The following is a 26,216-nucleotide window of genomic DNA, read 5'->3' as shown; positions in this document are numbered from 1 at the left end:
TAAGGCAGCTATTTTGTCACTATATACACCACTGGTCTCAGACTCCTGAAGGGAAGAACCCAGGTGCCACACTCAGTTGGAACCTGCTGGTATGCACAGGCAATACAGAAAGTACCGTAGCCTATGTCTGGGTCTAAGAGTGGGAGAATTGTAAGATTACTCCATGACAGGTAAAAGGCCTAACATGTCACAGGGTGTGCTCTGAGATACCAGAGAGAGGGGACAGAGGTCCAGCTAGCCCAGTAACCATGACTATAAGTGTTTAAGATATAAATGCTAATCCAAAAATATAAATATTTATTCTGTGTATAAAGTCTTAAAAAAAACTTTAAGACTATAGCTGAGTTTCACAGGTCTTCCAAAGGCAATTTAGACAGGTTTTGGGATAGCTTATTTATTCGAAAAGAAATATCAAGTAAAGCAGTATTGATGCAGCTGTAATCTAGCCTGGATCTATTCTTTGTCCTCAGTCTTTGCTAACTCTCTCTGAATTAGTGGGAGGGTATGTCTATCCTGCAATAAAACACCTATGGCTGGCCCGTCAGCTGACTCAGGCTCAGGGCTTGGACTGCATGGCTATATAATGGCCCTACAGACTTTTGGGCTCAGGACCCTCTCCCCTCGTGTGGTCCGAATGTCCAAGTGTCTACATTGCAATTTTATAGCCCTGCAGCCAGGCCCTGTGAGCGTGAGTTGACACAGGCCAGGCACAAGTGTTTTATTGCAGTGCAGATATATTCTAAGAGTAAAAAGAAAACATGGCAACTGCAAACTTTGTACTGAAGCTCTCCTTGTAACACAAGATGAAAAGCTTTAAATATATGGTATTTAAATGGAGCTGGTTGGAAAAATTTTTGTAGAATAACTAAAGTTTTGAAAAAATGGAATTTTTCTGCATATGGTGTTTGGAAAAGTTTTGAACAACATTTTTAAACAGCTCTAGTATTTATAAAGTAAAGTTCTTATGACTGTTAAATTCACATTAAAAGCAAAATAAGAACTGGTTTTTCTATCTCTTTGACAAGATTCCTAATATAGCTGGTGACTGACAGTTCACTGAAAAGTGACTGACACCATAAGTAGGCTTTAAAAATGTCAATTTCAATTAAAACATTTATTTTTATTTACAACTCTCCACACATTTGCAACACATTCAGTGATTCCCACTATATGTTGAATACATTGAAGAAAGATTTTCTCTAAGTCTTTCTCATGGAGTTTTCCTAAACCTTCCTCTCCACCACCACCAAGCAACCAAACCGTAAATTGGCTGTTAAAAGTCGCTTACATTGATTACACAAGAGTTGAGAGAATCTAAAGTTTAAGCTGTCCTCAACATTTCATATGAAGATTTATATTTGCACTTGAAATCTACTCACATCTGCAGTAAGTGTTTGATCTTCTAAGACTATTTTTATTGAATAATTACCTGGATTGAAACAGCACTCGCAGAATGGATTTAAAATACTATTTATTTGTTGACATTTTCACAAAAGATTGCAATAAATTAGATATGTTATTGAGTTTCATGACATTTCACAGTATTCTCAAACTAAGTTATTTTTACTGAGGACATAAGATTCAAAAACCTTTATTCTACCTGCATAATAATTTTCAGGTTTATCAAACAACTGAGATTTATTCATGTCAGACCAATATTCTCTCATTGCACATCTTCAAACAGTTTCAAACGACTCAGTTAAATTGCTCAAAATGATGGCAAAAAAAGGATTATCCACTTCCCATAAACTCTCTCCAATCAATGATGCTGTTCTACAATTCCAATAAAAGGTATTGAGCAAATCCATGTACCCTTCTAAACTGGAATTATTTTAATTCACAACCAATCAATTTTAAGAGATATTATAATAAATGTTTGGCATAAATTGTTTAACAATCATATCCAGATTATCAGTTAGGAAATTTCAGCAACCTTTCGTGAGCACACAATAGTACTCAGTATCATCCATTTAAGAAAACTAAAACTCACTACACAATGGAAATTATTTATACACTGATGTTAGGGTAACCCAGATAATTTTTTGTTTTCGTTTTAGCTTCTTAGTTATATCAGGATAACTAGATTTAGCAAAAGTCATTCATTTCTCCTTCCTTTTTAGAAAACTCTCTTGCACGATTATTCATCACTGCATCATTATTTCTAACTCAGACACATTCCCCACCACCTATACAAAACTATCTGTAGGAGTGGCAATCCCAAATTAGATTGTGACTATGCACTATATTAAACTGGAAGCTAAAAAAAAATCCCTTCATCTGACAAAGAAGCCATAATTTGAGCTATTACATGGGGATTCTCAGGTTTAGAACCAATCTTAAGACTCAGGACAAATTCATGTGAGGTATGTTACAGATCAGAATGAAATGATGTAATTTACATGCTTAGCGGTGGAAGAGCAAGACTGTACCAGGAAAAGCAACAACGGACAGATATAAGATATAAAACTGAAGGAACTGCTCTCTTGCACTGTCCTGTTAGCTGCTTTTTCTGCTTCACATTTCTCCCCCCTCAGTCATTTGCACGAATTTACCAATGCATAATTTGCACAGTCATTATATTGCTTCTGAATTTGGCCCATGATTTCTAAGTCCATGGAAAAACAACGAGAGTTCTGTAGCACTTTAAAGACTAACAAATTTAATTTCAGTTAATGAAATTAATTTAATTTAAATTAAATTTGTTAGTCTTTAAAGTGCTACAGAACTCTCGTTATTTTTGCTGTATACAGACTAACACGGCTACCCCTCTGGAACTCTTCTACATGTTAGTCCATGGAAACTCTCTTCCAATAGAAATTGTTGTGTTTTGCCTCTGGTGAGTGAACTGGGATGAGCAAATAATGGATGTACCAACTGAGGTAATTAATCAAGCATTATTGCCAATAGTTTCTAGAAGGAACCACATAGCTTAGCCTATCGTCTCAAGAGAACAAGCCCTGAAAAGCACTGTATAGTGGTGAGAGGGGGAATGAGGTAAAAGTTAGAAAAGGAATAATAAAGCAGGTCCAAACACACTAGTTTTCAGGTTTCTTCAAGTAGATTATAATTCTCATGTAGGGGGAGCCCAACATCCAAAAACCTACCAGATACTTTTCACAACATAACTTCCATCTGATGTTTTATTATGATTATGGTTTAAAACTTCTTGAAACTAAATGGAATAAAAATAATATAAAGAGATTTGACAAACTGGTTGCCCACCAGTTTTCTTTATTCACGTCTGAGAAAGCTAAAAAATATGTTGTAGAAATCTGTACCATTCATTAAATTAATATGTCTGTCAATACCATGCAATTCCAAAGAATCAGGCCTACACAGCAATATAGTAAGTTCCAAAATTTTTCCAGTATTTAAGCAGCCACTCAATTAAATTGCTTTTCACTGAGAATATCTATATTTCACAGTGAACCAATAGCTTTGCTTGCCAACTTGCAAATGCACTTTAGCTGATCAGAATCTCCTCGAGGTATAAACTAATCAAACAATTTTACTATATTTGCTGAAACTGCTCACTATTGCAGGTTGCCAGAAGCTCCTGTAAAAGGAGTGATGGTGGGGGAGAATCAACGCTAAATACATTAGCTTTGAGGAGACACATGGGAGTTTAATTTTTAGACATTCAAGCAAGACACACATTTGCTTGATTTGGCTAAGAAACTAGCCATTAGCTGAAATACAGTAATTATTTTAGCTAAAATAATGGTTCCTGATTTGTAAGGTTGCAAAAATATATCTATCACCAACTCATCTTTCTTAAATTCTGACATGCATAGGAGTTAAAACAGCAAAAACTAAAAGCAGCATGAACATCTAAGACAGCATCTTAATCAGCAAAGTCTCAAGTAATTTAAAATATGCATCTCTTAAGGCAGAGGTTCCCAAACCTTTCTTACTGTGCACCCCTTTCCAGATCCACCAGCTACCTGTGTAATCCTACACTTCTCGTCACTGATACTTCGTGTGTTCTTCTGAACACTATCTGTCTTTAGCCATCTGTCCATATTTCACTGTTACATACAGATATAGTTATAGTGACATGTGTACAACCGAAAACAAAACCCTTAATTTCTGACCTCAATTAAACTGGATAGTTGCTGGGCAACTGAACCTGAGCTGTAGATGATTAGGGGTTAGGGCTCTGCACGTCAGCTTCTCTGTGTATCTGTGTTCTCATGGGTATTTCTTGAAGTAAATTAAATACCGTATTTTATATAACAAATTCCCACAGAGTTTCAAAGGTTCACCTGAGCAGCCTATTATGAAAATGCAATAAATAAAATAATTAATAAATAAAATCCACCATTACACAATTTCTTCCGTGTACCCTGCCAGAGAGGTCTCGCGTAGCCCCGGGGATATGCATATCACAGTTTGAGAACCTCTGTTTTAAGGGAAAGTCTTCATTCTTTTCGGAAATGATGGACTTCAACCGAAGATGCAAATTTGTTTGAGCAAAACAATAACAATTAATATTCCAGCTCCACCTCTACCAGACTAAATCATAATTTTTACTATTTGATAAGATTCAAGATTATTATTAAATATTTGTATTACTAGAATGCCCAGGAGACCCAGTCCAGACAAGGACACCATTATGCTAGGGGCAGTACACATATAACAAAAAGATGGTCCCTATCCTCTGTGGAGTAAATTTTGAAAGGAGAGGAGGAGAAAGAACTTTCTTCAAGAAATACTTAAAACTAATTGTCGTGAATTTCAGAATCAATTGCTTACATGCCAGTTAGTAGTTATTTTTGGACCCCTATTATAGTATCACATTTTATCTTATAAGAAGTGAAACATGACACCAACCTTGTCTAGGTCATTTTAATTAAGTTACAGGACAGAATAAAAATTGGCCTGCCAAGAACCACTGTTGACAGCCTATGCTTGAATTTAGTTTTGCTATCCAGATTAAAAAATATTTTAGAGCTGTGTTTGAAATAAGCTTTAGTACAAATCTGAGATACAGGTCTGTCAGATGCATCTGGCAAAAATAAAAAAAGCTACCCGAGAATCAGATCTAGACTATACACAGACCAAATGACCGAAGAAAAATCAGAAACCGTACCTGAAAGGAAGGCTAATTTTTTCTTCAGAATAGGTAATATTACTGTAGCTTCCATTCCACTTCAGTTAACTTTCACAGCTCTGAAACATAAGAAGTTAAGAGTGTCAACTTTGGGAAATCAATTACCATGCTACATTAGAACAAGAGTTGGCTTGTGCCAACACAGTTTTGTACACTTTTTTGGAGAGTAGCACAGAATAGTTCATAACCAAATCTGTGATGGAACATTTGAATTGCGTCATGTTGCAAAACTGGAAAAAAAAAAACCCAAATCAATGTTAAGTATTTTTCCACTGTAAATTTGTTTTTCAGTCACTACCATTTCTCGTCATTAAATATCTAAAAGCTAACGAGGCCCCCACCCCCCAATTTTAGCCTTTGGTTTAATAGTCCCTTCAAAGTTAAATCCATTTTATTTTCAACACATTAAAGACAAAACACAAATCCATAAGATACATAGCTTAAATGCCCTTACTCAAGCCAGGAAAAAAAACATTAAAATAGAAGCAGTTTATAAGTAGATCATCCCTTATAATCTTGTCATTCTTCTCTAACAGAATAAATGTGACTAAACCCAGTACAGTACTCCTGTTCACATTTTACAGGGTCTCTCTCTTACAGTATAGGATTACAATGATTAAAAGAGTAATTATCTTTATGTTGTATGCAAGTTAATGAATTGCATTTATCACCAAACTCAGACTGAAATCAAACATTTTGCAAAGAATACAATTAATTCTGGCTGTTGCTCCATCAACTTTTAATTTATTGTTTAATGTGAGGTGGAGATGTTCCTGCTTTTCTCCCCCAACTTTCATGAATTCAACCCAAATTCGTGAAGAGTTTCAGGGACCCAAAACACACATTGTGGGGGGAGAGCAGAGCAAATCTCTCACAATCCTAATCATTTACACTTTGCTTCTACTGCTGGGCCATGGTAGATGCACTGTGATGATTTAAACAACCAGTGCACCTGATGGATTCTCTTGTTAATCATTTGAATGGACATTTCATCATAAACTGAAATTAGGACAGATATGGAGCTGGCAACAGCAAACAGATACAATCCAAATATAAATAGATACCTGTGTGTGATCCTTTCATGTCTGCAAGAACATTCTGACAATCCATGTTGCTTACTAAAGCGTCTGTTATACACACAATTGACACAGACAGACCATTTTCCCCCTCCCTACCAACCAAACTGGTGTAAAAACACAAATGGAACTGCCTTAATGTACCATGTTGATTAGCAGCTAAAATCCATTACATTATGAGAAATAAAGATCCACCATTGTAATAGGTCATGGATACATTGTCAGTTTACTCTTCTTCTCAATATTAGCAGCTAAAATCCATTACATTATGAGAAATAAAGATCCACCATTGTAATAGGTCATGGATACATTGTCAGTTTACTCTTCTTCTCAAGTAAAACCAAAACAGCCCACGGAAACTGAAATACTTCTTCATGAGGCAGTATATATTGGGAAATTGTCTAATAGCACTAAAAGTCCATTTTAACATAATGGCAACTTTTTCTGTGTGCTATAACAAATCACCAAAACTTTTAATCTAAGAAGAAGAAAAGTAACATCCTGGAAAAAGTTCAGAACAAATTACATTCCAAAAGACAGGCAAAATGTAGTAATATATACAAAGATAAACAAGTGAAGACAAATGACACAAATATGTCCAAAGTGTGTAAAAGACAGACAATGAGTTCATTCACTGTAATGTTGAATCATCTGACCATTGAAAGGAAATACACAAAATTAACTCACTCTGGAAGAATACTAATCCCACCAAAAGTTTAAATAAAAACAAAGAAGAATTTGGACAAACTGAATTGAGTCCAAGCTGTGCCAACAGGAACTCAAGGTTAACAACTGAAGAGTAAAAGATGTGTAGCATAACCATCACAAGAGAGCATTAGGTGAGCATCTAAGCAAAGTATCTGTAAAAGTCAACACTAACGGAAAGATAACAGTTAAATAGAAAGATGGCATGTGAAAAAGTGATAAAACAGATTTCTGCAAGTTCCTAAAAAATAAGTGAAGTAGCATAAGAAAATAAGTCAACAAGATCCAGAATTGTGTGTACTGGGAAGATTTAAGAAAAATTAAGCAACAAAGGGGTGTCAAACTTTGCTCTCACTCGTGACAATGAATCTTTTCTGACATCAGGATCAATGAATTACGTAGGTAACACCCCTTTCACTCCCTCATATACTGAACACACAGCAAGTCATGAAGAACAGCAAAAGAAAGTAGGCATTTGAGACTAGATCATAGCTTCCATTTTTTTCTACATAGAAGGGATAAAAATGCAGAGAACTCTCTGAAATAGCCCAAATTTCAACAGAAGAGGGTTTGAGCTAATAAAACATTGTCCCAAGTCCAGAGTTCCAGAGGAACCCCTACATACCATTTCAACATGATTGAGCTTCACAATATTGAGGACAGGTCACATGGCTCAGGAAGGAAAAAGAGAAGGCAAAGCAAGGATAAAGCTCCAAACCACCACCCATGTCTACGTACACAGGAATTCTCCTGCTAAGACATGCGCTTCAAAAAGCCAACACGATCTTACGTAAATTTCCACTCTGTAACTCAAGACCTTCCTCCCACCAAGGGTGGGCTTTTTTGGTTCATTCATTTTCAGAGAATCAGAAAGAGCACAGCTCAAGCATGTGCAAAACTGGTTACTTAAAATCTCAACTTTTAAAAACTAATATGTCAATTTTCTTCAGATTTGAATTTTAAGCCTCCAGGAAAGCAACTCACCAGATTTGAATTTTCTAGTGTCATTCATTTTTAAGTTATCCAAGAGCAAAATATCAGATTGGAACGTATGAGGAAAGATTTTTTTCATACACATGTAACTCAAAAAAAATGACTGAAATGATTTGGCTCGGATTTTTTTTTTTTTCTTTTTTTACAGTCATCTTTGGGCTAAGACAAATTTCAGGAAAACAAAACAAAACAAAACAAAAAACAAACACCTTCTTTGCAACAGCAATGAATACATGAATACATATAATGGAAATAAGAAAATCAGCATCAGTGATAACATGCACCACATTTTATACATAGAACTATCACAGACACCCCTATACAAACCTGTGTGCATGTGCATAAAACCAAGTGTGGGGCCATGTATCATGGTTGATGGGGATCGAATAGCATGAAAGAGCACCATAAGTAGAAGCCTCTACTACCTGAGCTAAAGGAGAACTTCTTTAGTTGTGACAATGTTGTATAGTAAGCAGTGCCTACCAGCAGAGGGAGCCACAATCAAACCCACATCACTAGGTCAATGCATTGCACCTGTGTGCCTACAATGCAGGAAAAAGAGAGAAAAAACATGATGGGGTATGGTGGGGGATTATAAAGGTTTTCCCAGCATGAATTTGGTATGGATGTGTTACAAGTGATAAACCCACACATGAGTAAAGCAGATTATCCTAAATAGGTGCCCATAAATCTTCAATACCACACCACCATGTATTCTGTACATGCCACATTTTACAGAAAAGAATATTTTAGAAATGTTTTTTAAAACTTTTTAAATCCGCCACCCAAAATACTTTGGAATATAGAGCTTTATGCGTTATCAAATTATCACTCTGATCTGGAGTACATTTTTAAATTCACATAAGAATGCAGAGTATGATGCTACAGTATGTGTGACATACACTGAGTAGAGGAAGCAGAGCAGAAGAGCTAAATGTTCATTGTGCAATATTACAAACCCTCCCTCTCACTACAGCAAAAATGCTTATTACTGCCAACTTAATGTAGTCATCAGGAACAAATGACCCCACACCCAACAGAGGGCGGGGTGGTTTGATCAGACCAGCAAGGAAAAGCAACTCTGGGGTCCCAAGAGGAAAGGGTGGAAGGAGCAGGCTTGATTGCTCTGTGGTCTTTTCCTCTCCCACTATCCAGAATGCAAATCACATGTAGAGATCATGGGGGGCAGGGGGAGGAAATGGGAAAAGGACGGAAGTCTCCACCTCTCCCTTCTGCCATTGGCTAGCCTGTGAGGAAAGAGGGGAGATGTTGATTGTCTGTCACCCCCCTCTCCTTCCTGTGTTTGAAGCCCTTGGCCCATGCAGCAGCCATTCTGCTCTGGTTGCTGCTGAAGAAACAGCAGCTGCCTGAAAGAAGCCATATTGACAATATTTACCTTCACTTAGACTATGTCTACACTTAGACTACTACACTACAGCTTATGTTGCCACAACTTATGTCGCTCAGGTGTGTGAATAAACCACCCTTGAGCGACGTAAGCTACACTGACATAAGCACTGGGGTGGACAGCTTCAGGAGAGCTTCTCCTGCTGACGTAGCTACCCCCACTCGCAGGGGCTGGAGTAATTAAGGCAACTGGAGAGATTTTTCCCATTGACTTACAGCGGCTAAATTAGGGAGCATACAGTGGTGCAGCTGCTGCACCACCATAAGCTCTCTGGTGTAGCCCTAGTCTTACATTTGAGTCTTTACACTCATTTGCAAGCAACATAAACATGGTTAAGGTATGACGCTGAGGGCCCCAGTTTTGTACAATGTAGGAGTGGACAGTTTACTGAGGAAATTAACTTGCACCAGTTGGCTCACTATCTGAATGACTCTTTCTTGGCAGGAAGATGTGATTTGGCTGAACTCACTCACCTATTGGGAACATTTCCATAGATGGCAGAATGCCAGGGAAGTCCTGCTCGCCACTGAAAAGAGAGACAAAACCCAGAGGTTGACATACTTGAGAATCTTTTTGCATACAATGTCAGGTGCACCATTCACGCCTAAGGAAAAAATTTGACAAATTAGGTGTGTTGATACAAGCAATTAAGGGTTTTGATGAAGTTACTCCAAAGCAGTTGTATGTAAAGGATCTTTAAATTTTGCCTCTAACCATGGTGGCCTGGTCAGGGCTTTTGTGCACACTTAGTAGCAACCACCTTGGAAGTTAAGGAGCCTCATTACTTTGTCAAGATGAAAAAGAAAGAGAGGGAATAGCTGAATGCGGGAGGAATTTTTGAAATAGTGATTGGATGCTAGGTTCAGATTAACAGGTACAATCACATGCCACAGTGGTGGTTTGATCACTAGAGGCTTTGTCCCCAGGGCAAGCTTTTGCAAGGCAGAGACAAGCTGTTTAAGGCAGCATTTGCTGTGGCTTTTCAGAACTACTGGGGATAGTGAAGTCCCTTCTGGCACATGAACAGCCTGTTTCAAGCACACATTGGAACTGGAGGAGGTGCAAGTTAAATAAGGGTCAATAAGCAGAAGCTGGGGGCCAGAACAGAGCTAAGATGCCCAGATGACCAATGATATCCAATTAAAGCCAGAGGAACATTTTTTGCTTGGTGTATGTCAGAGCCAGTCTGTTATTGTGTACTGGGATGACCGCTAACCTGACCAGATATCCATTTGCTGCAGTATTAAGAAAGGTGTTAACCTGCTTGGGGTCCAGCAAGATTTGGTAAGTATTTATTTAGGAATTATATGGTAACATCTGCAGCTTTGTAGGCATTTGATTCACAGAGAGGTCCAGGTGACTGAGCTCTAGATAATGTAATGTTATATAGCCAATGCCTGCCCTTCAGTGGGGACTAGCAGGGCAGGTGGAGAATACGAGCTAAACTTCTTCCTGCTTGCAATTTTCAGGAGACATTGGGAAAAAAAGCGGGATTTGCAGACTTGATGATAGTGCACAGACCCCACAAGAGGGCAGGAGAACAGCAGGTAGATCACAGCTGAGCTTTAAGCTGCAACTGTCAGTTTTTGATGGTTTGGGAGGAGGGGCATGTTGTGGCACAAGCTAATGCCTTTACTGCACTCCCTGATAGGAGAACCAGAGTTATCTAATGTCTTGATTATTCCTTTAACAGAGAATGATATTGCGGTTTGTACCAGGGTGAATCTGAGTGTCAGTATTTAACAGGAATGTAGGCTGGATTATTCACTAGTGGCTGGGCACTAGTTTGATTAGAGATGTTTGCAAGGCAAGTATTTCAGCCCTGCTAGTGTGAATCGGGCCTGGAAGAGCATGAACTGAATGGTCACCAGTCCCTTTTGGTGAGATGAAAACCACACGCAGAAAAATCGAGTACGATGTTTCTCAGCTCTACAATGTTGATCAGACACAAGGACCCATATAGGATTGTGATAACTTAAGACTGCATTGATGGGAGACTGCACAGATGAGAGGCAGACACCAGAAAAAAGGGGTGGGGAGGAGTTGTGGCCAAGCTATTTACTGGTGCCCCCTGGTATGCAGATTAATCAAAATAAGTCATTTTACAGCAACTGAAAAGCATAGGTTTTTGACTGACTTTTTTGAAGGTATCTCTGTGGACACCTTTATGTAAATACACATATAAATAGGCTTTCTCTGACAAAAAGTTTGATTCCCTTCATTTCTTAGGTTTCAAAAAAAAAGAACCCAATATGTTTAAATCAGTGAACATTTAAAAGTTTGAGAGAAGTAATTGTATTTCATGCCTTGCTAGAGTTGGCAGAGGCTATTTGAGCTTTGTTGTAGACAGATATAGTGGCTTTTTTGTTTTGTTTTGTTTTTAAACCAAACTTTCTTCTCTCCATTCCCCAAAGGAGAATGTGTTTATCAATGTCCTTCTTTTGATGAACAAAAGAACCAACATGCCAAGAGCACACTTTTAGAAAACTAAACACACATAATTTTGCACATTCCTGCATATTATATTTAAATTCATTAGATAAATTGGGATTACCAAAAGAGTGTACATCTTACATGCTGATTAATACAGCAACATCACACTAAATCTTCCTGTATGCTTCAGATAAAAGTTTCTTTTAAACACTGAGCTCAGATCTTCATTCTTGTCTCTCCATTATAATTCATCTCATCTACTCCAATGCAAAGTACTTGACCTTAGTAAAAATCTTGTTTACATCACATGTGCAAAGTATCCAATATTTTTACCTTTCTCCTGATCAACTTTCTCAAGAATGGTTACTGTGCGATATACTATACAGCTGATTATACTGTAAACAAAGAGAAGAGCCTCTTATTTTGCCATACACCTCAAGATCTTTATTTTTTATATTGTATATATAACAAATGCTGATTCAGACTTGCTGACTCTAGGCAATACTTACTCTTTTGAGGCTATGAAACGTCAAGGAACAGCTTGTGGTGAGAAAGCTGCTCCACCAAACCTTCACAGCCATAGAAGATTCTTGGAGAGGAATGAAGCTAAAGATCCTTCCTTAATCCCAACCAGAAAAATGTTTTGGGAGACAGCAGGAGGGATGCACGCGGCTCCCCACTGGGAGCTACAGAGATGCACACTCCACTTATAGAAGGCCTAACAGCTGCCATGACCACAGCTATGGAGCACTACATGTACCATTGCCTTTGAAGCCTACAGAATCTTCTATGGCTGTGAAGCCGTTCCTGCTGAGGTCAGAGCAAAGAGGAAATAATCTGCTAATCTGTCTTTAAGACTGTTCCTGATAGATAGAGAGCACCCTTAAGCTTTTATTACAGGTAAAGTTTCAGGAGTCATGAGGGCAATGGTACACTAGGGTAATGCTAAAATATTTTGCCATGTGATAGAGCTTTTTAAAAAACCTATTAAATGCAAAAGAGTAAATATAGCACTATAAATAAAATTTACATTAGAATGAAGATTTATATACTGTAACACCCTCACACAAATGGCTTAATAGATCAATTTTGGGGGGTTTCTGACCTATCCTATTTCAGAGTTGTTTTCTTCTCATCTTGGTTGATTATCATTTTTCATCTATACAATGTAAGTCCAATTTCTTGTTAAGGAGGGAAATTAAATTAACTAATTCTTTAAAAATGGCTGAGTGATTGAACTCTTAAAAAACATGTTCCCTGTGTTGTAATGGGTCTACAAATTTAATCTAATGGCGAGTTCAACAGTAAGAAGTATATAAAAGTTCATAAGATATCACAACAACCTATAACAATCTATAATAAATGCTGATAGGAAAAGGTATTAAAGGGAGACAGAAATACTGAATTAGTCCAAACAAAAGAGCCTACTAATATAACTCAAGGACTGTGTTCAGATCCTGCTTGGTAAACAAGGAAAGCATGAAACCATAAATCAGTGAATCCAAACTGGTGTGTCAGAAACTAGGTCTAACTGGTGGACAAAATAATGAGGGGATGAACTATTCCACCCACCATTCCCATTGAGGGTCCGTAAAGAAAGACTTTGGGGAGAAAATTTGGCTACTGAAGCAAACTTCACTATAATGGTTGACATCCCCATGATCTCCTGGGACCCTGGGACTTTGTCATATAGATCCTGAGAGATGTCCTGACCAGACTGGGACCCAGATGACATCACCACCTCTACCAACTTCAGCTGAATCCCAATCACCACCTAGAATGAAACAGGATCAGACTTTAACAGCAGCTCCAGTCCATCTCAACTAACTTCTTTTTTCCCCAAAAGGACAATAACCATTTTTGATAGCATTTACGAGTCTGTCAAACAAGGCAAGGGTTCCTTCTAAAGCCTTTGTCCAGCGAAAGGGAACACAGGATGTTGTTAAAAGGAAAGCCTTATTTAATATTTTACATATCAAATGCTTTAACTGTTTTTCCTTCTTTTCTTTGTCTTTAATAAAAGGTTTAAAACAATAATGACGTGTTTGCCATGGTAAAAGGCTGAGGTCTCTGTACACCAAACTCCAAACCTTATTTAACACAGTTTAATATCCAACTGTGACTGGGTTATGCTAACACCTTTAGTCCCATACTCCATCTAACTTAATACAACATTTTAATAGAAACATTTATCCCAGAATCTTAAAGAAATTAGCTCTGGTATGCTGACAAATATTCACAAGAGTCATGGAAAATTATGAAGGAACCATAGGACTGTGGAAATACATATGTATCACTAACATTTGGGGGATGGAAAGGGAGAACAAGACTTCTAGCAATGACTGATCAGTAAAAACTAAATTTTAGTTCCTAATAAAATAAAGAAATTTGGATTGGAAAAGAAGGGAAGGGGTTAAAGAACTAGATGACAGTAGAACAATAAGCGTTGACAAGAATTGATTTATAAAATAATCATAATGTAACACTTTTCATTAAAGAATCCCAAAGTGCTTTACAAATATATCAAAACACTCCTGGAATGGAAGCAAGTACCCCATTTTACAGATGGGGAAACAGAGGCACATATTAGTTAAATGGACTTGCCCAAGGTTACTCAACATGTCAAGTGACAGGACCAAGAACAAAACCTAGATCTCTGTACTCCCAACTTCTGATCTCCTCACCAGACCACATTCCCACACATAAGATTACAAAATTGGTGGATGAAGGAAATATGGTATAGCTAAAGAGCATCACAAAACTAATTCAAAATGACTTGGATATGAATCATATGAGCATTGTCATATTGATGAAAGACTATAAACAAAAGTACTAACAAAGCAATGTACTAAATTGTTTGGAGGTTTCCAACGAGATGTGACAGGTGTCAGCATAAGGCCCAGATTTCGCATTTTTATTTAACACACAAAAATGTTAACTGGGAGATGTTGCAAATTCCTTACAAAAATGCAACAGGACAGAAAGGTTAGAAACAACTAAATAAAGTTCAGCCTGGAAAAAAACACAAGCTTATTTATACCTCTGGTGAAAACGGCTCTTAAACACAGACAATTCATGAGAGGGAGATACTTATAAAGCAGTAGTGCTGAAAGAAACCTAGAGGAGACAGTGAACAAATTGGATACGAGCTGACAGTGTGATAAAGTGCAAAAATGATTTTTGGCTGCAGATCACAGAGGCATCGAGTCACAGGCAGGGAGGAAATAGTCTATTTCCATATTATTTCTAGGCACGAGTAAGACTGCAGTTAGAATGCTATATACTGTCCAGGACAATTCATTCCCAAAAAGACATTTAAAAGTTGTGGAAAAAATAAGAAGCTGTGGAATTTGGCTTATGAAGAAATCATATTCCATTTTCTAAAATGTCCACTGCAAATACATTGAGAGCACTGTTTATTATTTTACAATAATAAAATAAAAACAAGTTCCTAAAAAGTCAGCCACTCTTTAAAACAAAAGAAATTTAGTTTAAAAAAAAAAAAGAAGCAAAAAACAGCCCTAAAAAGAAGAGGGAGAACACGGGAGAACCCAGGGGAAGCCCCCACCCCCAGCACCATCTAGCTGACCAGAAGTGAAATGCCCTGAAGTCAGATGCAGTCAGGTTCCCTTTAGCGCCATACTCTGGTTCCTAACCCATCCAACAGAAATTTCTACACAGAAGAAACAACAAATTGGGTGAATTTAGTTTAGAAGAGAATTATGGTATGATCATTCAAGTGCTTCAGATCTAAATCGTTAAGTGCATCACAAACTAACAATAATGTCTTGTCAGAAAATTAATTATTCCCTCATTCTCTCATCTCATATCAAGAGAGGAAGCATTACAGCAGGGCAGCAGCCCTGCTATGCTTAAGGTTAAGACTGGGTTTCTGTTTAAAGCTTGTTCTTCCAAGTGCACCAAAATCTATATTGTTACTCAGATTGCCTTGAACTCTGGTGTACCTCGTTGGTATGCAGAGTTCTCTTACAGATCCAAATTCGGGGCTATTGGGGCCATTTGACAACAGTGTTCCTGAGATACAGCCTCTGGGGGGAAAACAGCTTTTCTTAAAGTGGAGAGCTTCTGGCTACCTATTTTTGGTCATAGACATCAGATCATCGCACCAATATGCCCAATATTCAAGGTTTACTCCCAACAGAGTGCATGCCACCCACCAGCCCTTTGGAAGAAATCAAATTAAAAGGTTATTTCAAAAAGATTTTGCTTTTCCAGTCTGGCTTGTCACAAGCCTCATGAATTAATTCTTGTGCCAAATTTATTATACTGAGCATGTGTGGACAGGAGAATTAACAAAACTGATAGCCTTCACATTTTCACAACAGCTAGAGAGAGATTAAGAGGATAAGCAGGAGTCCTATGAACCTGACCCAATCAGCCAGTGTCCGTTTGAGTCCCACCTTGGGCAGAAATCTGGAAAAGGCTGGATATATATTGCTAAAATGTCTCTTTTGGGGGAACGTAATCACAGGTTTTTTTAAAAAATAGATTTGCACATGCTTGCTGGCAAAGACAGGGCATTTTAGGGGCTGAGGAAGGGAGAGACTGGTGATGGGTGGTAGGGGAGGTGAGTTGGGGCTGGGGGGGCTCCAGTGAGGGATGCTGGGAATGGCAGGAGGACTGGGAGGAAGTATAGGAGCAGGGTCAATTGTCAGCCCCACATTCTTCCCTTGTATGTGTGTGTGCACCAAGATATGGGGTGTTTGAGTCTCTCCTTTTACTGTTCCCATGTGAGCTGGGACCTGGCGTACCCCCCTCCAGGGTGTGTGAGCTGCACTCTCTGCCCCCATGTGTGCCAGGATCTGGGACACCTCTGGCCACCCATGGCAGTCTAACTCTCCTCTCCCTCCCTTCTCATGTGAGTTTCTCAGGGGCATGCTTTTCAGGTGGTGTCTAAGCCCTGCTCCCTGCCCCCTCCCCATGTGTGCCAGAATCTAGGAGCCCCTGACCATCTATGGGGACACAATCCTCCATCCCTCTCTCCCACATGTCAACTAGGTTGGGGGGGGGGAGCCTTGCCTTTTGGGGGTTGTCTGAGCCCCTTTCCTTACACCTCCATCTCAGCCAGGATGTGGGGAAGCCTGAACTCTCCAGGTGGGGACCTTAGAATACATATGCTCAGCGCATGCACTAAGAACACACTGCTGACATTGGGGTGAGTAGCTGAGAACAAGTATTCTTGACACAAGAAAGTTTCCATCACTGGGTGGAAGAGGGGGCAAGAGGACACCTACTGACAGGAAGGGAGACATTCACATGCTTCCGAGTCATTGTTGCATGCTGTATTCATCCCCATTCGGTATTCTTTTTCATCTGAGAACATCTCATTGAAACAAATGGGCCACTTAACATCTCTCTTAGCCTGCAACATTGAAGTTTTTACCCAGAGTGGGCTTCAAATTTGAGACTGAACTATAAACATTTGGGAAAAATCCACCTCTGTCAAGGTTTATTTATTTACTGATGTGGGAGAAATGTAATCTGAGTACAGCAGAGTATTCAGAAGGCACTGACACTATGTTTGACAGGAAAATGCCCACTGGAAGGGGACAGGTGATTGGGGTGCAAAAGTAGGTGGTAATAGGGGAAGAGAGGGTTTGGGTCTGCTGTGAGGGATGGGGGAACCTATGGATGGCAGGAGAGGGAAAAGGGGTGGGGGGGCTCAGGGGAAGGTGAGGAGAAGACAGGAGGGGTTGGAGAATATGAGGGGCTGCAGAGCAAATTGGGGGTTTAGGGTTGAGGACAGGCCTGTCAACCCTGAATTCTTCCCTTCTATGCGTGTGCTGGGATCTGAGTGCCCATGCAACTTTAACTCTGCTCTCTTTGGGCTATGTCCCATAATGGCAATAACATACTCTCACTCTGCCTTTTCACTGTAATGGACAGGCGCTACCTGCATTTGCCCTACACTCAAAACACCAAGCCTATCCTGGACAGAACACCATGCTTGTAAAATGTAAGCACTTCACACAAGCCTTTCACACAAGATACTATCTAAACCTATACTTTTCCCTGCCCATCATCAAATCCACGTAGTCCACCTTACTACTGACAATACCCATGGCAAGACGACCCCAGTGCCCTGCTACTCATACAACATATTGAAATGATGCAGACTGAAACCTCAAGGTACACATATACCTCATTCCTTCGATCACACATGTAAAGGGGTACTCAGACCCAGATCTCCTCCTATCACAATCACAGCTCTTCCAAGCTACTCCAACTTATTCCTCCACCATACCAGGCAGCTACACCTAACACAGTAAATGCAGCTGGAGTGCAGGCAGATAATTCCCAGTGGCTGTTGCCAGGTCCAGGGGCGCAGAGCTAAGGTTGCATGTGTGTTTACCTTAACACGGTATTTCCTGGTTTTCAGAAATTTGAGTTTTGCTGAACTCAACATTCTAGAAAGGCTATCACTAAACAAATAAATTAACTCTTCATTAAATAGCAAAAAAAAAAAAAAAAAAAAAAGTCTTCTGGTGAAGGCACAGAACTAGAAGTTTGAAAAACTGGTTTCCGTTTCTGCTATGGAGTTTATGTATAACCCGGGCCAAGCTACTTACCCGTTTTATTCTTCAATCTCTAAAAGGGGGATGTTATAAATTACTTCCCTACTTCATAGGAGTATGTGAGGTTTAATTAATTGATGTTTCTGAGAAGTCAAGACAACCAGGAGTGCCAAAGAAATGCCTATAATTAACCAAGAAGCAGATAGACAGTTACATTCAAAACTGTTGTAGCTTGTGACTCTATTTCTTGCAGCTTGCATGTCTACCCTACAAAGTTAAGTCGATGTAAATTAAGTCGACATCCAGCCACCACAGTAATTAAATCGGTCGGGCGTGTCCACACCACGCTCATTGTGTCGGTGGAGTACCTCCTCACTAGCTGCACTTGCATCAATGCACAGAGCAGTGCACTGTGGGTAGCTATCCCACAGTGCAACTAGCTGCAGGGGGGGTTGGGAAGGGCTTGCAAAACCTCACAGAACCAAAACATTGTTGCAGGGAGAATGGGAACATGGCTTAGGCCTCCCATGATGCAGTTTCCTCCCTCCCTACCATCATACCAACGGCAAACAACCCATCATTTTTCGTGCCTTTTTTTGAAAGTCTGGCTTAGCCACTCATACGAGAAGCATGGACCTCACTCGGTTGTGCACTCTTGTTGTGAGTATTACAAACACCTCGCAACTTATTCTGCCATATTTTCAGAGCTGAGACAGGTGTCACTGCACAGAACATTGCAATGTCATTCAAGCAGCCCTGCTGCTAGTTATAGAACAAAACAATTCCCGGTTACTGCGGGCAGTCGCACAGCAGCTGAACGTGGTGGACTGCTGTTTCTGATCCCAGGAAACAAGCACTGACTGGTGGAACACATAGTTATGCAGCTATGGGATGATGAGCAGTGACTGCAGAACTTTTGAATGTGGAAGGCCACTTTCCAGGAACTTTGTGCAGAACTTTCCCCAGCACTGAAGAGCTGCAACACTAAATTGAGACCTGGTCTGACAGTGGAGAAGCAAGCGAGTCGCAATTGCTCTGTGGAAGCTTGCAATGCCAGACTACTATCGGTGAGTGGGAATCAATTCAGAGTTGGTAAATCCACCATGGAAGCTGTTGTGATGCAAGTATGCAAGGCCACTAATTGACTTCTGCTAAGAAGCGTAGTGACTCTGGGCAACATGGGGGACATAGTGGATAATTTTGCTGCTATAGGATTCCCTAATTGCGGTGGGGCGATAGATGGCATGCATAGCCCTACCTTGGCACCATACCACCTTGCCAAAGAGTACATAAACTAAAAGGGATACTTTTCAATGGTGTTCAGTGCTGGTGGACCACAGTGGGTGTTCCACTGAGAAACATGAGATGGTAAGGAAAGATGCATGACGCACGCATCTTTAAGAACACGGGTCTGTTCAGAAAGCTGCAATCATGGACTTTCTTTCCAGATTGTAAAATAACCACTGAAGATGTTGAAATGCCAATAGTGATCCTGAGAGACCCAGCCTACCCCTTGTTCATGAAGCCATACACAGGCCACCTGGACAGCAGTGTGGAGCAGTTCAACAATAGGCTGAGCAAGTGCAGAATGGTGGTGGAATGTGCCTTTGGACATTTAAAGGGTCACTGGTGTAGTGTGCTTACTAGGTTAGACCGCAGTGAAAACTATATCCCTATTGTTATCATTGCATGTTGTGTGCGCCATAATATCTGTGAGGCAAAGGGAGAGAAATTTCCACAGGTGTGGGGCGTGGAGGTGGATAAGTTGGCAGCTAATTCTGAGCAGCCAGATACCAAGGCAATAAGAAGAGCCCTGCAAGGAGCTCTGCATCTCCGGGAGGCTCTGAAAACCTGTTTCAATAATGACACACAATAATGTGTGCGGCATATCTGCGTTCTGCCTTCCCATACCCATACCGTTGCATCACTTTCCCTGTACCTCCCCTTCTCCCCCAGATCTTCATTAGTGGAATAAATAAAGAGTATTTAATTCACAAAATATTGACTTTTATTGCACAAAACCAAAGAATCAGAAAGAACAGGGAAATAATTTAACCTTGGGCAAACAGTGGGGTAAAATTGAGAGGGGAGAAACAAATGCAGCTCGTCTGTGAAAGTGGAGAAGTCTTGCCCATTAAAGGTCTTTGAATGGCCACCTTTTGTTCTTAGGACTCTTCCCCAGTGTTGAGTGGAATGCATGGCTGCACCTTCCCCTCGCTGCCTCCACCTCTGGGGGAAGGAGGATTGGGAATAGGGCAATGCTTGCAAGTCATTCTGCAGGGGCTGTATCAGGACTCTAGCCTCAAGCTGCTTTTCTTGAAGCTCAACCAGACGTCTCAACGTGTCTGATTGGTCCTTCATAATCCACAGCATCTCATCCTGCATGGCACGCTTATGCTCCTGGGATGATCTGCTCTCCATGCCCATGCCCAGTTTTTCAGACAATGAAATCCTCCAGGCTCTTAGCTCTGTGTCAGCTGTCCCAGAGGAGTTCATTACCTTGGAACATTTCATCTCACATTCTCTTTCTCCATCTTCTGTTCTGCGAAATCCTCTCCACCGGTGTGGAGAATGCACTGAAGGCCAAGCTTTCCACTGTAAGGGATGCAAAAACAAGGCAACCACTGTCAGTGCATACTCAGGGTCTAGCGCAAGGTTGCTATTTAATAAACCACTCCCCTTATTACACTCAAGTGCAAGCCAGAACAATCAGACTCCCTACCTATTCGATGAACTGGTTTGCTGCTCCAGCCATGGTGAGTATGGCCCAGTGGCATCTGCAACGGGGCCTGTGCTGCAACTTGTGGGAAACCCGCATCAGGAACACAGGTAGGGTATGTGGACAATGCTCCCACCCAGCAACATGGACATTGCTTTGAGACCAGGGACCAGCATTAAGCCTCCCAAATTGTGGTTTTTGTCCAAGGCAGCTCCAGGGTGGGTTGTGGGGGAGGAAGGTGAGTATGCAGCTATGAGAAAACACAGGAAGCCCAACACTCTTTCCCTTAATGCTGCTGGTAGTAGATGCCCTGGACTTGAAGATTCTGAAGTCAATGCCAATCCCTGCCAACCAAACCACTGGCATGTTAGGGAAACCGTGATCTACTGTTTGCTATATAAGCACTTGCAATGAAAACTTCCACCGTCTCCTCTCGGTGATCCTATGTGATATTAGTCTTCTGAGGGTAACAGAGGTGGCAAGGGAGCAGATGCTGCAAGCATCTGGGTGCAGTCCTGATCCTTATGCTGCTAACCAACAATAATTCCAGCAAAGTTAATACTGGAATAGCAGTGTCCTATGGGAAGGTGTCCTACCATGGTGGAAGATATAAGGCAGCCCTCCCCAGAAACCTTCTACAAAGGATTGCAGAATATCTCCAGGAAAGTTTCCTAGAGATCTTCAGAGAAGATTCCCGGACCATCCCTGTGCACATAAACAGTTTTTTCCGGAGAGCACCCTCCGTGTAGTCATAGCAGCCACTGGGGAACCACATACCCACTGCACCTCACTTTTTCTTCATATTGGACACAAAATAAGAGTACGTAACCCCTACAGTTGGATTGAAACTGCATACTTACCAACGGTGCCTTTCCCAGCATCACGGTCAGCACCACGTGTCCTGCAACTGGCTGGACTGCTCTGGGGTTAAAAATAGCTCCTGCCTCTTGGGGAGAATGGACCTCCTGTTTGCCTGTCTCCCATTCTCCTCTTCATCATCCAGAACGTCCTCCTTGTTGTTGCGTGAGGAGGCCCAGGTCTCAAGACTTCCAGGAGGTATCCATGCTGCATTTGGGGGTAATGATTGGGTTGCCACCAAGAATCACACACGCAGCTCATTGTAGAAGTGGCAGGTCTGTGGTGCAGAACCAAAATGACTGTCCACCTCCCTTGTCCTCTGATATACTTACCAAAATTCTTTGATTTTTACACGGCACTGCTGCATGTCCCTGGTCTAGCCCTTCTACAAAAAGATTGCATGGGGTATGATGGAGATGTCTAGTTTCTTTGGCTGGATTGGAGCTGTGTCTGCATAGACTCTTCTACTCACCGATCGATAAAATCCACCACCACCTCTTGTGTACTCTAGGCTGGAGCACATTTGGGTCATTGAGTTGCCATGCTCAGTTTGCCTAGCAAGCTCTCCGTGCTGATAAACAGGAAATGAGAATTCAAAATTTCCAAAGGCTTTAATAGAGGTTTCCTGTGTACCTGGCTGCTGTGCAGCAGAGCTGAACATGATTTCCAGAGCAGTCACAAGGGAGCACTGTGGGACATCTCCTAGAGGTCAATTCAGTCAACTTACCCTTTGTTGACTGTCAGCTCACACTGCCTCTCTGTCAACCCATCAACATCCATTTAAGTGCTACAACTCTCGCAGAGGTGGAGTAATTAAGTTGACATTACATGTAAGTTAGGTTGGCAGAAGGGGCCTGGTAGTATAAACGCAGACATTATTAGGTTGACATAAGGCAGCTTCCATCGACCTAAGTTTGTAGTGTAGACCAGGCTTAAGTAGAAATAATTTATAATAGTACAGATAAAAATACCCATTCTGCAATACTACAGCAAATGGTCTTCTGTGCAAAGAGAAATGCAGACCAACTCCTGAATTCTAGATGTTTCATAGCCAGCTGTTTCACCCTCTGAATGCCAGAAGTACATAAACCACCATTCAAGTTCCTGAAGTTGCTATCCTCAAGCCACAAGGCATTATTTCAGTCTTATCCTGGATCAGCTTAAATCAGCAATCTCTGATCCAAATGGAAACATCTGCCATAAAATCAGACAGCTGGAGACTGCGTGCGCGCGCACACACACACACACACACACACACACACACACACACACACAAAGGAGTAAAGAGGTAGTGAGCCAAATAGCAGCATTCTGGTGGTACCTTAGTCCATATCCTCCATAATAATCTAGGGTTAGGGGGGAGGGAGAGAGGACACCCCAGAGTGTAGACTAAGAGTAGCAGTAGAATTCCCATGCTTCAGTCACTTAACTTGATTCAAAGTACTCAGGAATATACAGCACTGGAGTGGTGGTAGGCAGGATAAGGTAAAAAAAAAAGTCTGTTTTATACAATTGAGGATATGCTTCTCAAATTATAACATGCTTATGCACACAAATAAGGCAAACAAGTATAAAAGCAGTAAAATCTGTCCCCTTTTCTCATAATTTATAACCTAACAGGAAACAAATATTGTTTAATTTTATAGAATTTTTGTAAAAGCCACAAAAGCTCTCCTAAGATGAATATAAATGTTAGTATGCAACTGAAGATTCTCAAAATGAGTATTTTTACTATAGACTTGGGGAAGGCGGGGGGAGAGAACAGAGTCTTCACCCTTTAAAACCAATTCCTTAAAGGTCTTAATTCCACATATTTTATAAGAGATCTAATCTTGGTTTATCTTGTTTAAACAATGTTGTTCAGTTCTAAACTGATTAGTCTTTTTCCTCAAGATTATATAATTAAAAGAGAGCATATTGAAATTTTACCTCATGCCTGACTTTCAAGCAGCACATAAAGAAAATGTTTCTCGTCTTCCAAAGCAGTGTTAATTCTTACCAAAAGGTTAAGCAAGCAAAAATTATAGACCTTGTAAGTTTCAGCAGCATTCAAGATTATTTAAATTTAAACCAAATGTAACATATAATGTCCATTCTGTTGTGGACACGCTAGTGCAAGAACCCCTGACTACAGCCAGTTGAGCAATTTTAAATTTAAAAAAATGGTTTTGGTCAGAAAATGCCAGTTTGTTGAAACAAACTTTTTCCAGGAACATATCAGTTTGCGACTAAATTTTCATCCAGAAAGGTTTCTTCCTTGGGTCAAGGATGGAACTTCTGGTCAAAACTAAGAAAGTGCAAACCATTCCAGAACAGCCAATAGTCTGGTCGTCTGGGCACTCATTTGGGATGCAAAAGGCCCAGGTTCCACTTTGTATAAATAAAATATCCACTGGACCAGAGAGAAAGGCTGACTCTACAGCTCAATGGTCAGGGCATTCACGTGGGTTGTGAGAGACTGAGGTTCAAGTCCCTTGCCCTGAATCCGGCAGTGCAGGGACTCGAAGGCAGGTCTCCCACATCCCAGATGAGTGCACTGACCACCAGCCTATCGGCTATTCTGAAGTGAGCCTCTCTGTCTGATTTTTTCCATGAAAGATCACGTGTGTGTCCCAATACAGAAAAGAACATTTTGGAAATAACAAAAGTTTTCACAGGACAAGAAAACCATTTTCAAGTCGGCTCTACTCCTGACAAAACACACATGAAGGGACTGAAAACTGTACCCAACATCCACAAGCACAAGGATTAAACCATTTCACTAGGCTAAATCAGAGCCCAAAGCCACTGCTATTTCCCCTCTCCTCTTTTATGGAACAAACTGGATGGCTGAGCACAAGTGTATGATGTCTCTCATGCCTTACCTCTTCTAATCCATCCCTTTTCTTCACGCTGGGTACTTCTTCGTACTCTTTTCCTCCTCCTTCTACAGTGACCCCTTCCCTCCACCCCCATATCATACATTCATTATCTCTTCTCTACCATTCACCTTCCCTCAATTTTGTAGAGGAAGAGAAAGTGAAAGGGATAGCAAGTGGTGAAGATAAATGTGGGGCAGGATGATGAATAGGGAGAGAGACAGACAATGGAGAGGGGACTGGTGAATGAGGGAGAAAATGGAGGAGGTTTTAAATTTGAGCTCAAGACAGTTATTCATTTCACAGACTGGAGAAAGAGACACCCTAGATTGGTAACAGCAGTCACAGGGTCAGGAAGGAAGGAAGGAGGAGGAGAGTGCTGGAGTCCCATCCCCCTAGCTGGGTGCAGGAGTATGGGGGGAGCCACAGAGCATCTTTCCCTCATTGGGGGGTGGGGGAGGAGAAGGTTCAAAAGCAACAACTCTAGCAGTTCCACTCCACTCCCTTCCTCTCCCCAGCCTCATGCAAAAAAAAAAAAAAAAGCCACTAGGCTTTGTGTCAGACTGAGCTCTGAATGTAACAAACCAAAGGCAGAGCATTGTGCAGACATCTGTCAACCTTCACAACACCTTGGGAGGTAAGTGGATATGAATTATCCCTATTTTACTCATGAGGAAACAGATGGAAATTAAGTAACTTGCTGAAGGCCACGCAGCAAGTCAGTGGCAGAGGCAATATTAGAATGCAGGACCTTCTGATTCCCAACTCTGTGCTCAGTCCCCCAAACTGCACTGCCTTGTAAGGCTACAGAATTTCTGTCCAGTCATTCTAATGGGCATTAGACACAGCTCTCCAAAGCCCCAGGCACCCTAAAATCCACAGAAAAATCCAGCAAATCGTAGGGTATGAAAAGAGGCCAAAGCGTTTGAGCAAAAAAACTACATACTACGGCTCAGGCTTTCCATTCCCATTTTGAGCATCCTTCCTTCGGATCCATGTTGCCAGGAGCAAGTGCAGCTGGGTCACATCTACACAGCAATCTTTTGACAGGACAGTTTATATAAGAAAATGCTGAAAGAATTAGCTCTCATATGAGGAAATCTCTCTGACTTCATCAGGGGATAGTGCCATAGAGAGCATCTCTCACCCAGCTTTGGCCCTGGAGCTCAGACACACAGAGAGCCCAGGGATATTGCTGCATTGACTCAAATGAGCTTGGTGGAGCAGGGTTACCAGTCCTTTCAGCCTCAAGGCCAAGCATATAGTTGCAACCAAAGGTCAAAGGAACCACAATCAATATTTTAGCATGGACTTGCAGTCTTGTTCAGGCAACTCTAGGGAGGAGAAACCATTTGCAATTCCCCTAACGGGGATTCCCTCAGCTCAACAAGCATAGCTCACTTCTACACCTCTCTCCTACAGCCAAGGGCAGAGTTGACATATGGTCCCTTGGCAGAGTTGCCAGCTGGTGCTGCTTTAATCAAGGTTGAGATTCAAGCTGGGAATCAGAGTCCTCA

The 26,216-nt window shown here is 40.8% G+C and overlaps 1 protein-coding gene across 8 annotated transcripts in view; it reads right to left on the bottom strand.

Moving 5' to 3' along the window:
• SESTD1 (SEC14 and spectrin domain containing 1) overlaps window positions 1-26,216 on the bottom strand; it is a 102,185-nt gene that overhangs the window by 61,582 nt on the left and 14,387 nt on the right. For 7 of the 8 annotated variants that reach the window (XM_067549100.1, XM_067549099.1, XM_067549106.1 and 4 more), the window contains one exon: window positions 5,093-5,172. In XM_067549100.1, coding sequence (XP_067405201.1) covers window positions 5,093-5,147 — 55 coding nt within the window. In that variant the 5' untranslated portion in view covers window positions 5,148-5,172. Of the gene's footprint in view, window positions 1-5,092; window positions 5,173-9,768; window positions 9,822-26,216 lie in introns of all 8 variants that reach the window. The other variant, XM_067549105.1, reaches the window with a different exon arrangement.

Source organism: Emydura macquarii, unplaced genomic scaffold (genome assembly GCF_026122565.2).
Source record: "Emydura macquarii macquarii isolate MOO-44397 ecotype Brisbane River unplaced genomic scaffold, CSIRO-AGI_Emac_v2 contig_1253, whole genome shotgun sequence".
In the NCBI taxonomy this organism is placed as follows: Eukaryota; Metazoa; Chordata; order Testudines; family Chelidae; genus Emydura; species Emydura macquarii.
This window is presented reverse-complemented; position numbering and strand designations above follow the sequence as displayed.